The sequence below is a fragment of the Thunnus thynnus genome, chromosome 2 (assembly GCF_963924715.1).
Source record: "Thunnus thynnus chromosome 2, fThuThy2.1, whole genome shotgun sequence".
Lineage (NCBI taxonomy): Eukaryota > Metazoa > Chordata > Actinopteri > Scombriformes > Scombridae > Thunnus > Thunnus thynnus.
This window is the reverse complement of record NC_089518.1, coordinates 14,605,892-14,618,046: the sequence shown is the minus strand read 5'-3', so window position 1 is coordinate 14,618,046 and position 12,155 is coordinate 14,605,892. Positions and strand designations below refer to the sequence as shown.

Here is a 12,155-nt window from a genome sequence, read left to right as displayed (position 1 = left end):
CTGCTGCACATTTACCAGCAGCCACAGCTGGGGATCAACGCCAGTGCCATGGCAGTGTCTTAAAAGACACTGTGCTGCTGATTAAAGTCTGATTGTCCATTTAGTTTCATGAGATTTCTCAATAGCTAGCCAGAGAGAATGGCTCTCCCAGTACTTTCCCAGTACTATGTGAAAAAACTGTTAAAACTGGTTTTGTAATTATACCAAATGAGCAAAGAATTTTGGTTCTTACTTGACCTTTTTTTTACATATAGGCACAAAATAATTCGACTTACAGTGTCTGTATTGGAGAAGTGATCACACTTTACACACCTCCTCGGAGCATTCTGTGTTATGCAGCGGTGTTTGTGGCCAACTCACCGTAGGTGTTACTGGCTCTGCCCACTTTCTGGAAGACTGATGGACCAGCGCCCGACTGGGACTGCCTCCTGGCTCCCTACCCACAACCAGATTTCAAGGACTGCTTGTCACAGATGGAAAAGTAAGTGGGTCATTCTACATAAGCTTGCCATTTTGCATCCCTGTGGTAACAAAAAAAAAAAAAAAGTTGAATTTTAATATCTGTGAATCTGCAAATAAACCTGCTAGATGGCGTTTGGAAAGTTGTTTTTTCATGCATTTGTCACGAAATATTTAACTGTTCAACACTACGTAAAAGTAATTGTACTTAGATTATTGTACTTAAAAGTTGTTACATACAGTCATTGCATTTAGCTGTACATATGTTAGGAAAGTAAAAGGTTTGATTGTGTATTCAATGCATTCTCAAATATTATTGCAAAAAGAGTAGTAAGAAAACCCAACACTTTGTTAAACCAAAATGATAAGAATAATTTCTTTTTAAAAATATTTGTGAATGTGGACAAACAGGAGGCTTATGTAGAATGACCCAGTGCTTCTCCTCTCCTTTCCCTCCTCATTTTCTCTCTATAAACCATAAAACCACTTTTTATGCACCAGATGCCACGCATACTACTTTTAGTATTAAGAAACATTTAAATTAGTCTACATTTCTGAGCACTCGGATGAGATGAGATTAATATTTTAGTATGAAGTAACTGACTTGCTGTCAGGAGAATTGCACCAGAGGCTTGCGTACACCACAGTGAGACTGGGGAAACGCTCTGCAAGAAACAGCAGGCAGAAACAAATAAAAATAGATATCAGAAACCCTCAACATCATTTCAGTGTGTGATCTATTTTAGTATCGATGTTATACGCTTTTTAAAATGTTAATTGACTCCCCAGTAAACACTTAAATAATTCAAAAGTTACACTTCCACTTTTGTAAGTGAGATTTTTAATATATCGAAGAGTTGTTTTTTTTTTTCACTCTTCTGTCTAGAGGGCTTGAAAAAGCGGGAAAAAGATAAAAGAAAAAGAATGGGTTTCATAGAGCCATAGTCATTAAAAGAATCTGAAAATAGCAACTCGCTATCATCTGTTCTCATAGCACGGGTCAGGAGCTCTGACACCTCCAAAATTCCTCCTGTCAGGGTAGGGGGCCATTTGTATTCTCTCTCATTAGGCAATTTGACTAATGACCTGCCGTGGCTGCAGAGCTACTGAGGGACCCGGAGCCTCGCGCCCTCTCTCTTGCAGCAGCCTGAACACACACCCTCTATTGGAATGGCACAGATGGCATGCCCGGGCGACAAAATAAACTACAATATGTCTCCGAGATGCTGTCAGGCCTGGGCACTATTTCTCATGTCAGAGCGGGGCTAAGGGCTGTGAGTGGGCATAGGGGGTCCTCCTCCAGCTCTCTGTTCATCTACTCACCATTATCTGCAGAGGTGACAGAGAGAGGGGGTCTGCAACCAGAATAGCATTTCCATGGTCTGCATAAAGAATTTGCCTCAAATTGAGAGTCACACCGACAGGAAAGGTATTGCGACGTCTAGCCTGGCTACACATGGAGGAAAGGCAACATCCAATTGTTTGGAATATGAAATATAGCGGGTTCCAGATAAAGCTCTAACCTGTTTTTGAGCAGCTTTACTTATTATTTCTTCTTATTTTAAGATGCTAAACAATACATATCACCTTAATCATGAGTAAAAAAAAAATTGTAATAGATGCTCGTTGCCCCGGCTGTGACTTTCTCACCTAATTCAGGTGCGAGACAGATTCAGCCAAGTAATCACACTAGACAGAGATCAATGCAATTCTGCTGAATTAGTGAAGTGTAAAATAAAAGTTCATCAACATTCCTAAAGTGTTACTCTTGAGTTGTGGTTCAGGTAATATGGGGTATGCTCGATCACCCACGCATATTTTTCCATCAGTCAGTGTCTGAGCACAACTCGGTGTGGTTTATGTGTGTGTGTGTGTGTAGGTGTGTCTGCGCTCACGCCCGTGCGCACGGCCGTGTCTGTTAGAGCCCTGGAAATGCAATGTATGGCGCCGCTGAAGTCCTGGGTGACAGTGCATCCAACAATGGAAGAGTGAGGGATTAGTGCTCAGCCCAGCGTACGAGGGAGCCCTTCCCGCCCTGAAACAGCCATTCATCTGTGCCCAGGGGCTGGAGATGACAATGCAGCCATTGCTCATCGCACCTGACGGAGCCATTAATAAGGCAATGATCCACACGGGGCCTGTGCTGACTCCGTTCTTTACACTACAATCACTCAAGCCACAGGGTCCTCCTTACTTAACGCCACCTCTGTGTTCACCGCTGCCATCATCATCATCATCATCATCATCATCATCATCATCATCATCGCAGTCATTGTACCAAAATTCCTGCCAGATGTTTTCATATTGACTGCACTCCACATACTCCAAATGCCAAGTAACTACCCAATCCCCCATATTGCAATACACCCATGAGTTAATGGACTGTAGCCTGGCCATTTGAGCGGCTGGAACATGTTTCATAGCGGGATTCCTGGTCAGAAGATTGGATTTACATTATTTTTGCCCTCTGCACCTTCGGATTTCTCCATGGTACGGTATCCATTTCTTACCACCAAGTCATCTTCAGCACCTCTCCATTTGTCTGGATGTAAGATAGCCTCTCTAGTATAGATGGTGGAGGAATACAAAGTGAGATCTGGTTTTAAATGTAATCCTTGAGCAATAAAGAAACTCTCTGGCCTTCAGCGCCGCACGTTCATCTGTCCGTGCCACACAGATCCATCAGCGGCTACAATCTCTGCTTCCCATTGCCGACTATTGATTCAAATGTATTCTCCCTGCCTACTTATGCCTGGTTGTTGGCGCTCCCAGCGACACGGCGGCGTGTGTGTGTATTCACTTGATTTTATGAGCTTAAACAAGCCATCATGCCCACCCAGTCGCCTCGGTTTGCTGCTCCAGATAGCCACACATCCGAAGCTGCCACAGCGAGGAGGTTGTCAAAGCCGGGGCAACCGGCAACCTTTGGGTGAGTGGAAAAGTGGGGAGTAAGGGCTAAACCGTTTCACTCCTTGCACTTTTTTTTTTTTTTTTTTTTTTTTTTTTACTACTACATTTTTACTGTAGGAGATGATGAGAAGTCAGGAAACTAAATAAGCTTTCCTGTGGTCATGAGGGTGAGGGTCATGCTGTGATTACAAAGATCACATTGTACTACACTTTGCGTGGTAAGTGCCAAACCATAGCTCTGCGTAATAACCGAGAAAGGAAAGCAAGTCACTTAAGTGTCAAAGCGAGGGATATTTTAGAATTTCATACTTTTAAATATTGCTGCGAACAGGAAAAAACCAAAAGGAGTGTCAGCTTCAAAACGGTGACTCATGAACAGCTTCGGCTTACATTTATGAGTTCCTGTTCCTGTGCCAGCGGCCTGATGGACTGTGGGTAAAAGAACACCAGTTGGAAGCTTGGCCTCTTGATATTTGGGGCTCCTGCTGGAGCCAACGGCTGCAAGTTTTGCGCCTCCAGATTTTGGAGTTTTATAATGAAGCCGAGCAGCTGCAGTTTTCCCTTCAGTCTGGAAACGAGAGGCTTTGTGTCCCTTGTCACCCTGTGTTAATTTGGGCCCTAATGTATTTTATAAACAAAGGGCTGCTCTCTAGCCTGACAGTCGTGACACCTTGATTCCAGTGCAGGATGCATGCAGTATGGGGTTACACCATTAATAATCAACTGGCAGCCATCACACCATTTTAACCACGATCATTATGATAAAGGGCATACACTTAATTACAGGCCTGCTTAATTATAGCTCTGTTGAAGCTCGTTTGTTTGGTCAAATGCTAATTATACCACCATGCTCTTGGCAAGTCCTCATTTCAATCCACTTTTTGCCGGCTGAACAGTGCGGCTTATTTTCATGCAAATTTGATATCTGGTGAATGTTTTGTCTCTCTTCTTTCTGCTTTTCTGTGCCTAGTGTGAGCGTGTCTTTGTTTCGGAGGTGAACATCTCTCAGACAAGACGGAATCGGGAATAATCAAGAGTAATTAAACTGGAAGAGGGTTGGGAAGGGCTGGGTTGGAGGAGAGAGTGGAGGTGCTCAAATACAGCGGAGAATTAAAAAAAAAAAAAAAAAAAAAATCCTTTCATCTTCTCTCCATAGACGGAAGGAGGGGAGGCGCCGGGGTGGCTGGGGATGTTGATAGCTTTGCTGTTTTATAATCCCACATTTAGTCTTGTTGAAAAACGCAGGATGAAGAAAGGGGAGTAATATATATATATATATATTTTTTTTTTTTTGCATAAAAGTCAAACTTCAACATTGTTTTTGCTTACTTTTTTGCAGCCCTGGATGATGTGCCCTTTATGATCTCTGAGCAGTTCCTTGAAAACCCCAAAGAGGTAAAATATGTTGATATAATGCAGAATTATTGCAATATTTGCATGCAAAATTGGTCAATGAAACAATTCAACAATTATATTAGTATAAGCCACATTACAATCATGATATTTGGTCCTTTCTCACAGCATGCAGCCTATAGTCCCTCTCTTCACTGCACCTCCTTTCCTTTCCTTTCCTTTCCTTTCCTTTCCTTCCCTTCCCTTTCCTTCCTTTCCCTTCCCTTCCCTTCCTCCTCTCCTCTCTCCTCTCTTCTCCTCTCCTCCAGACTGAGTGATGAATGCGTGCAGTCAGGCAGAGCTGGCTCAATGCAGTCCATTTGGCTGGCTGGCGGCGGTTGTCACTATAGCCCCGTTTGTATTGACACAGAGAGGGAGAGGATTAAAGATTTTAAGCATGCTTACTTAGCCATGAGCCTAACCACCATGTTTCTTGTGTGTTTTTTTTTTTTTTTCTTCTTCTCTTCTCCCTCCTCTCCCTGCTTTTGATTTCAGATGCAGCAAGTCAATTTAATGGGCATTACGATCAAATCCCTGGCAGAGATCGAGGAGGAAGTGAGTAGAGGCTGCAACGCTCGGCTGCCGCTGACGCCGCTGGGCCAGAATGCAAAGCAAACGGTGTTGGGGTTGTAATTAAGTGTCTGAGACAGCGAGGCCCTGTTGGCTCCACTAAGCCCCAATTGAATAAAAGCATGGCCAGGCTAGGCAGCCATTCTCCCTTAAAAGCTTCGTCTCCTGTTCCAAAACACTTGACTTTTATTCCCCGATTCTTCTCTCAAACAGCTCAATCTAGCATCCCTCAGAGTGCTGTAGATTCTGGAGCCTTTCTGCTCAAAAATTATGACCAGATTCTGCAGGTTTAACTTTTTAAATTCCTAATCAGCTTGGTCTTCAGTGAAAAAAGTTAAAGAGATCGCGCAGAGCAAGTCAAAGCGCTACAAATTCCTCCCCATTTCTGATGAAACACTGTAGCCTGCAGGCATTCACAGGAAGAAAATCATGTGTGTGCAGCTCCTTCTTAAGAGCCCATGTGTTTGTGAGAGCAATAGAAAGGAGTGTGTATGTGTGTGTGTGTGTGTGTGTGTGTGCTGTATTTGTGTGTGTGCGCTTTAAAGAGAGTGACAACCCCCCTTCTCTCTCATTAGCACGGTATCTTGGTATCAGAACTGCCAGGAAGTGACAGACCACTGTAAAAGAACAGGTGCTGTTGGGTTTGAGATGTGTTACAGAGCAAACACTCCCTCATCAAACTGGGTGTCTGTTCTGCACTCTGCCTCTGTCTTCTGTCACATACTATCCAAATCACACAGAGTCGCCATCTTGTCATATGGTCATCTGAATGAAGCTCATTGTCAGCGCAGGTATTAATGGCGTGTATGTGTGTGTGTATGTGTATGTGTGTGTGTGTGTGTCCAGGGTGGAGACAGCCTGGCTGCTCATCCTATATGCTCTTGTGTTTTTCTTTTTTTTTTTTTTTTTCCTTCTTCTTCCTCTCCTCTCCTCCTTCCTTTCTTCTCAGAGAGTGTGATTAGCAGGAGGACACATGGTGAGCTGAGCTGGGGAAGGGAAGGGAAGGGCATGAGAAATCATTAATTACAGCCGCGCTGGAGCTGATGAAGTAAATGTGAGATAGTGTAACACACAGGATTTAGTGAAGTGGACGACAGCACAAGATTAATGGTGGGGCCAGGCTGATGAGGATGAAGTCACAGCTTAGCTTGATAATTAGTTTCCAAGTGGAAACATCCCTCACCATTGTGTTATTTTTACTTCTCTCCTCTTATTATTATCTCACGATGATATCTGCAGAACAAGGGGGAAATGTAGTCAGTGTTATTCTCACAAACATGCCGTACAAGGAGTGCTTTTTTACAGAAAATGATGCATGTCTGTAGTATTGGGCTCTTTTCTTTGTCTAGTTTTGGTTGTTTTTCTCAATCAATATTATGCTATACATTGAATCTCTTCAGAGTTTCTGTAAAAGTGGCGCCTCATTCTGGGTGTGATATATATAAAATAAAAAAAAGGATTGAGGTTTAGAAAAAACAGTTCGTAATATGAAACTACACCCAGTTTTGACCCTTGACCACCTTTCTTTTAATTTTTTTTTTTATGTTGTCGAGCATCTTCTCCTTCTCTTGTCCAGAAGAGGTCACTGTCTGTGCTTAAAAATGCAGAGGGGCTTTTTTTTTCCCCCCCCCTTCCCTCTTCAGAAACTAGAGGCGCTTTTAACACAGACTCTAATTGCCTCGTTTCTAAACCCATTAAAAAATATAGATTCATGAAAGAGATGTACTTTCTAGAATTATACATACAGTATGCACATGTAATTGAGGAAAACTGTTGTAATCACAGCCACAGTTGTAGATAAGACCATTTCCTAACAGGCATCACTTAAGCCATGTCTCAGATGATGTTGGTTCCAGCAATTAGGCATTCTTTTCATTTCCCAAATGACTCGCAAAACTTGCGGATATTATAATTGCTTTTAGCCACGCATATCTAATTTGTGTCTTTTTAAGTGTTAATTAGTAAGCGATTTAAAGTGACATCTTTATGTAGTTTGCTCTGCTGAAAAATGTTGTTGGCGGCTGGCTAATGATTTTCAGAGGGAGTATGCTAGAGTGGAAAGAAGTGTGTGTGCACACATGACAAGATTTTCATTAGCACCTATGTATGATGGGTTTTCAGTATTTGTAGGGAGTTATTCGTGTGTGTGTGTGTGTGTGTGTGTGTCTTTGTGTGCTTGCGTATACTTGTGCTGAGGTGTGTGTGTGTGTGTGTGTGTGTGTTTCCATGTGAATGTATGGAGGGACAGTAGTCTACAGGGGTATGTGAAAGGTGTGAGAGGGAGAGCTCCAAATAGAGGTGGAATTAATGAAGACAACATGTCACATATTTTTGGCAGTGGAGCAGGGACAGGAAATGAAGCTCGGCTCGTCGGGGTGACTGCCGCCCATGTTCTAGTGTGTCACTGTCCTGTCAGCCTGTGTGTAAAACTGGCAGACATTGATACATGCTCTCCCTGATAACACCCCATTCCCCCATCCATCATCCACACACACACGCACACACACACACACACACACATACACACACATACATGTACTGGTACACAGGATTATTTATTTACTGTGCCAGATGTTGAGACTGAATTTTTTTTTTGTGATAGCGGGGCTGAATTTCTTTTCTTCACAACTAACAGGCTTGTGATATGTGACAGGTTTTGGGTAACTTGCAGCTTCCGTCAAGTAAATGAAAATCAGGGTAGGTGGTATTTTGATCGAGGGAACCCGGTTTCAGCCGTTGTGGTACAGCGACTTCTGTTGGAGATTTGGAAACTTATTTCAGTGATCATACAGCATCACCTAGTGCTCTGTGGCAGTAATACAAGTGTCTAACAGGGTGAAGTGAGCTGTGTTTTGTGCCATAACATTTGACTTTTCTGTTCTTTCAGCTACTTCACAACAAAAATAAGAATATCTTTTAAAAAAATTTCAACCTGAACTTGAAAAATGATAGTGTTTGTTATAGTATCAGTTTTGTTATTACTCAGCAGCAGTATTGAGAGATTCTTGAAGTTTTTTTTTGTCTCTCTTTCAATCTGTTCTTAATCATTTGGATCTATTAAATATAATGTGGAGAAAATGGATTTAGTTACGTTTATGTCCCATCTGAACACCGCTGGGACCCTCACAGAAGCCTTGTTACTTCTGTGTCATATATTTGGCTCGGGGTCAAGCACCAAAATTCGATACGTGTACTAAGCAGCGTACTTAAAGTAGAGGGGAGTTAAGATAATGATTTTGAATAAGTGATACTGAACAGAAATTACACGCTTTCCTGCATTTTAATGCCACATAAGCCAAGAATGTTTGGAGCCTTCCTGCTCTATAAAGAGTCATGTCCATGCCATGCCAGAAGGGGGCGGTGTGTGTTTATATTCTGTCATCCTCCTCACTCCACATCACCATGATGTCTCTGCTGTAGGGTAATTGAATACCTGAAGTTTCGAAGAGGGAGGTCAACATTATATTAATAAGTTTTTAATCTATGGTTTTGTTAATATACATTCAGTAATCTGTGTAAATGAGTCTGCATTTCATTGTAGTATTTGTTATAAATGGACAATTTTGGTTGCTTTGCATCAATTATTAAGCTAATACAGGTTTGTGATGTTTTTGTGAAAATGTGCTTTTATTCATCAATGCTCACTTCCTCTTCTGTCTCCTTCTTTTTCTTCTTCTCATGCAGTTTTACTACAACTTCAGCGCAGAGCGAAGCATCGCCGTGTAACTTCCTTCTCAGCTCCCACGAGTCGACGCACCCGAAAGGAAAGAAACACTGCTGATGGACAGAAGGGATCTAAGAACGGACTAATGAGAACAAACAGAAAGTTTGGGATACACAGCAACTGTATTAATTTAAGACAGAAGAAATGTTTTTACATGTAAATTCTCTGTTCATGATTCAGTACTTTTTGTTTGCACAGAAAATGTTCTGACTAATTTATCTTGGAAGTGAATTTTTAAGATTTGTGTTCGCTCTTATCTTACTAGTCTCACAAGAGGTGTTCAAAGTACCGCAGAGCTCAAAATAAATCTAATTAATATCCTAAAACATTATGAGTTATGTTAGCAGTGACTCATCTGTGAGTAGCAGTCAGGGGGACAACAGGGAACATGGGAGCAGCCTCATCGCACACAAACAGGCCTGTGACGTGCATTTTCCAGCAGAAGCATCTTTCCATCACAAAGTTCTTCATGAGCAGCGTACAGCAAGAACGAGCAGAGCTTTGAGACATGGGAGCCTTTACCCCAGACGCCCACCCACATCAGCAGTGACTCCTCTACGTAGTCAGGTTTCAAAGAACAGAATCTAACTAGAATTAAGTTTCAGCTTTGAAATATGTTACTTTTCTCACAGCCCTGTGCAAAGTGATTTTGGTTGATTTTTCTGGGGAGGGGTGTACAGTTTATGGAGCAGAACTCACTGGGAAATTGCTTCTATAATATGAAATTCAGTGTAATGTAAAAGTTATTACAAACTGTATGAGCCTTTAGAGTCAGTCGCTTAATTGGTTTCCAGTTAGAAGTTGCTGTTGCGTCATAGGTTGGATTTGTAGCTCTCTGGATTTGGGGTATTTTTTTATATTCACCAATCATAATTCTGAATTTCCAAAACACAAGAAAATCTTTGTTTATTAAAGTTTTTTTTTTTCTCTTTAACAAACTAAACAACATCGTGCTGCCAATTTGCCGCTAGACTCATTCAGAAGCAGAATTTACACTCGGATAGCAAAACATCACTTTCTCCTCACCCCTGCTCACATGTGTCTAATTAAATTGTCAGAATCCATTTGCACATTTTTGCAGGTGTAATTAGTATTTAGAAACTCATTAATGGATTAATGTCCCCGCTGTTAATTACACTCTCCTCCTGCTAAGTTTGTGAACTTATCGATTCTGCTAACAGTGCAGGTATCTTTTTTTTCCCCCCTAACCAAAATTCCTAATGACTTTTGGTATTCACAGGTGTTAAATGAAGCATACAACAGATGACAGCCCTCTACGAGCGTTCATGTTAACTCCTCTGTTCTGCTGCTGGAATCAGAGCGACGGTCTGAGGAATTCTCTGCAGAGGGAACAGCTTTCACGCTCCTTCATGAAGGTGACACTCATGTCAGTGATGCCCTAGAGCACAGTGACAGGCTCTGACAGCACTCCTCCCCGCTGTGCATAAAGTGCATATACTGTATGCCATATGTATCAATATTCATATGCACAGTGTAGAGGCAAAAGGAGTGTTAACTCTCCATTCTCAACCATTACAGTCTCACTCTTCTTACTAATGTGTGTGAGAAGAACTCTGCAATTACTCATAATATAACTGTAGTGATTACTTAATACACTGAAGTTTTTTAGGTTATGTTTTCACTTCTCCCGGTGTTTAGACTGGATGTAATTCATAGCAGATACTGTATGATGTCCTTTCTGGTGATGTGTAAGATTAAACAATATTTAGAGTGAGTGCACAACCGCGTCCTAAAGGAAAAGTCAGATGATATTCTATATTTTGTATGTATATATTATATGTATATATTAACAAATCCCATGAAAAGACCAAAACCAACAATGACTAACATCCATAGTATTGTATGTTTAGCCAAAGCCTGATATAGCTTATTCATCTGTACCGTAGAGCTTCATTGTTGTCAAAAACCACATTGATGAGCCACATCATTGCAGTGGCTGACATGTTCCTTCATTCTGCATTCTGATTAACACGGGTACTGTGGTTTATTTTGAGTCAAACCCATATACACTGTCTTGCAGCGTTAAATGCTCACTACCACACCAAAGGCATGGCCGAAATTAGTCCCCAGCAAATGCAGCATTTCCTCCTATTTGTGTAACGTTTGCTAGAAAAGGCCATTGCCCAGCTGTTTCAGGAAATTATTTAGCCTTTTTTAAAAATGTAAGTGTGTATTCTCGTTTTAAAAGATTTACGTTGTCAGTACGAACAAATAGACTCGGGGCTGAGTGCCACAGACAAGCTAGAGAGATTTGAAAGTGTTCACAGGTATACTAGCACATTGTTGGTTTTGGTCTTTTCATGAGAAGTGTTGACAATTATAAAGATACAGAATATCTTTTAAACATTTTTAATGTGGCCCCTTTTCTTCGAAACCTAGAACAAACATGGGGTACTATATATGAGCAACATTCAAGGTTTTGCTGTTTTCGGACATGGACACCAGGAAGAGTCTGATGTTAGCTCTGCAGTTGAGATGCATAGTGGTTAAAGTGAAGCTGATCACGAGTTGGAGTTTTGTGTCGATGGTGGGGTAAAGAAGTGTAGCCAAACTCTCCAGATGGGCACAGAGCAATGTCGCTCTCAGAACCACAAGTCCCTCTTGAACCCTGCCCAGCATCGCCCATAAAAAAGCTGCCTCACATGGTTTCACTTTTCCATTTACTCCACTTTATGATATGGAAAATAATGATGATTTTCAGAGACCACATTTCAAAATTAAAATTCTTTTTTGGAGGGGGGGGATGTTAGCCGTGGAGCAATTTAAAGGCTAAAGAAGTAATTTGAGGCTGTTGTGTGTCTATGAGCATTTCACATCTGGCAGATCTGTTTCAAGGCATCTTTTAAACTCTTTTGCTATCTCTAACCTACCAGGCTCACTTCAGGCTCCTCCGCTGCTGCGTTGCTCTGAGGATTTGGCTCGCTGAAGTTGAGCTGAACTGCAGAGCAGCACATCAAAGCCCCACCCTCTGTGAGTCTGCCAGATGTCCCGTGGTCATTTTTAAACTCACACCCCGGCGCATGACATGGAGCGGTGTGTAAGCATGTAGACAGAGGTGGATGGGCTGCTTGGAAATTGG

At 41.8% G+C, this 12,155-nt stretch overlaps 1 protein-coding gene across 3 annotated transcripts in view; it reads left to right on the top strand.

Moving 5' to 3' along the window:
* Positions 1-12,155, top strand: part of mvb12bb (multivesicular body subunit 12Bb) — a 36,881-nt gene that overhangs the window by 24,066 nt on the left and 660 nt on the right. For 2 of the 3 annotated variants that reach the window (XM_067604858.1, XM_067604868.1), the window contains exons 8-12: positions 4,709-4,764; positions 5,257-5,316; positions 9,016-9,622; positions 10,296-10,431; positions 11,950-12,109. In XM_067604858.1, the coding sequence (XP_067460959.1) occupies positions 4,709-4,764; positions 5,257-5,316; positions 9,016-9,057 (158 nt within the window). In that variant the 3' untranslated portion in view covers positions 9,058-9,622; positions 10,296-10,431; positions 11,950-12,109. Of the gene's footprint in view, positions 1-365; positions 460-4,708; positions 4,765-5,256; positions 5,317-9,015; positions 9,623-10,295; positions 10,432-11,949; positions 12,110-12,155 lie in introns of those variants that run through there. The other variant, XM_067604878.1, reaches the window with a different exon arrangement.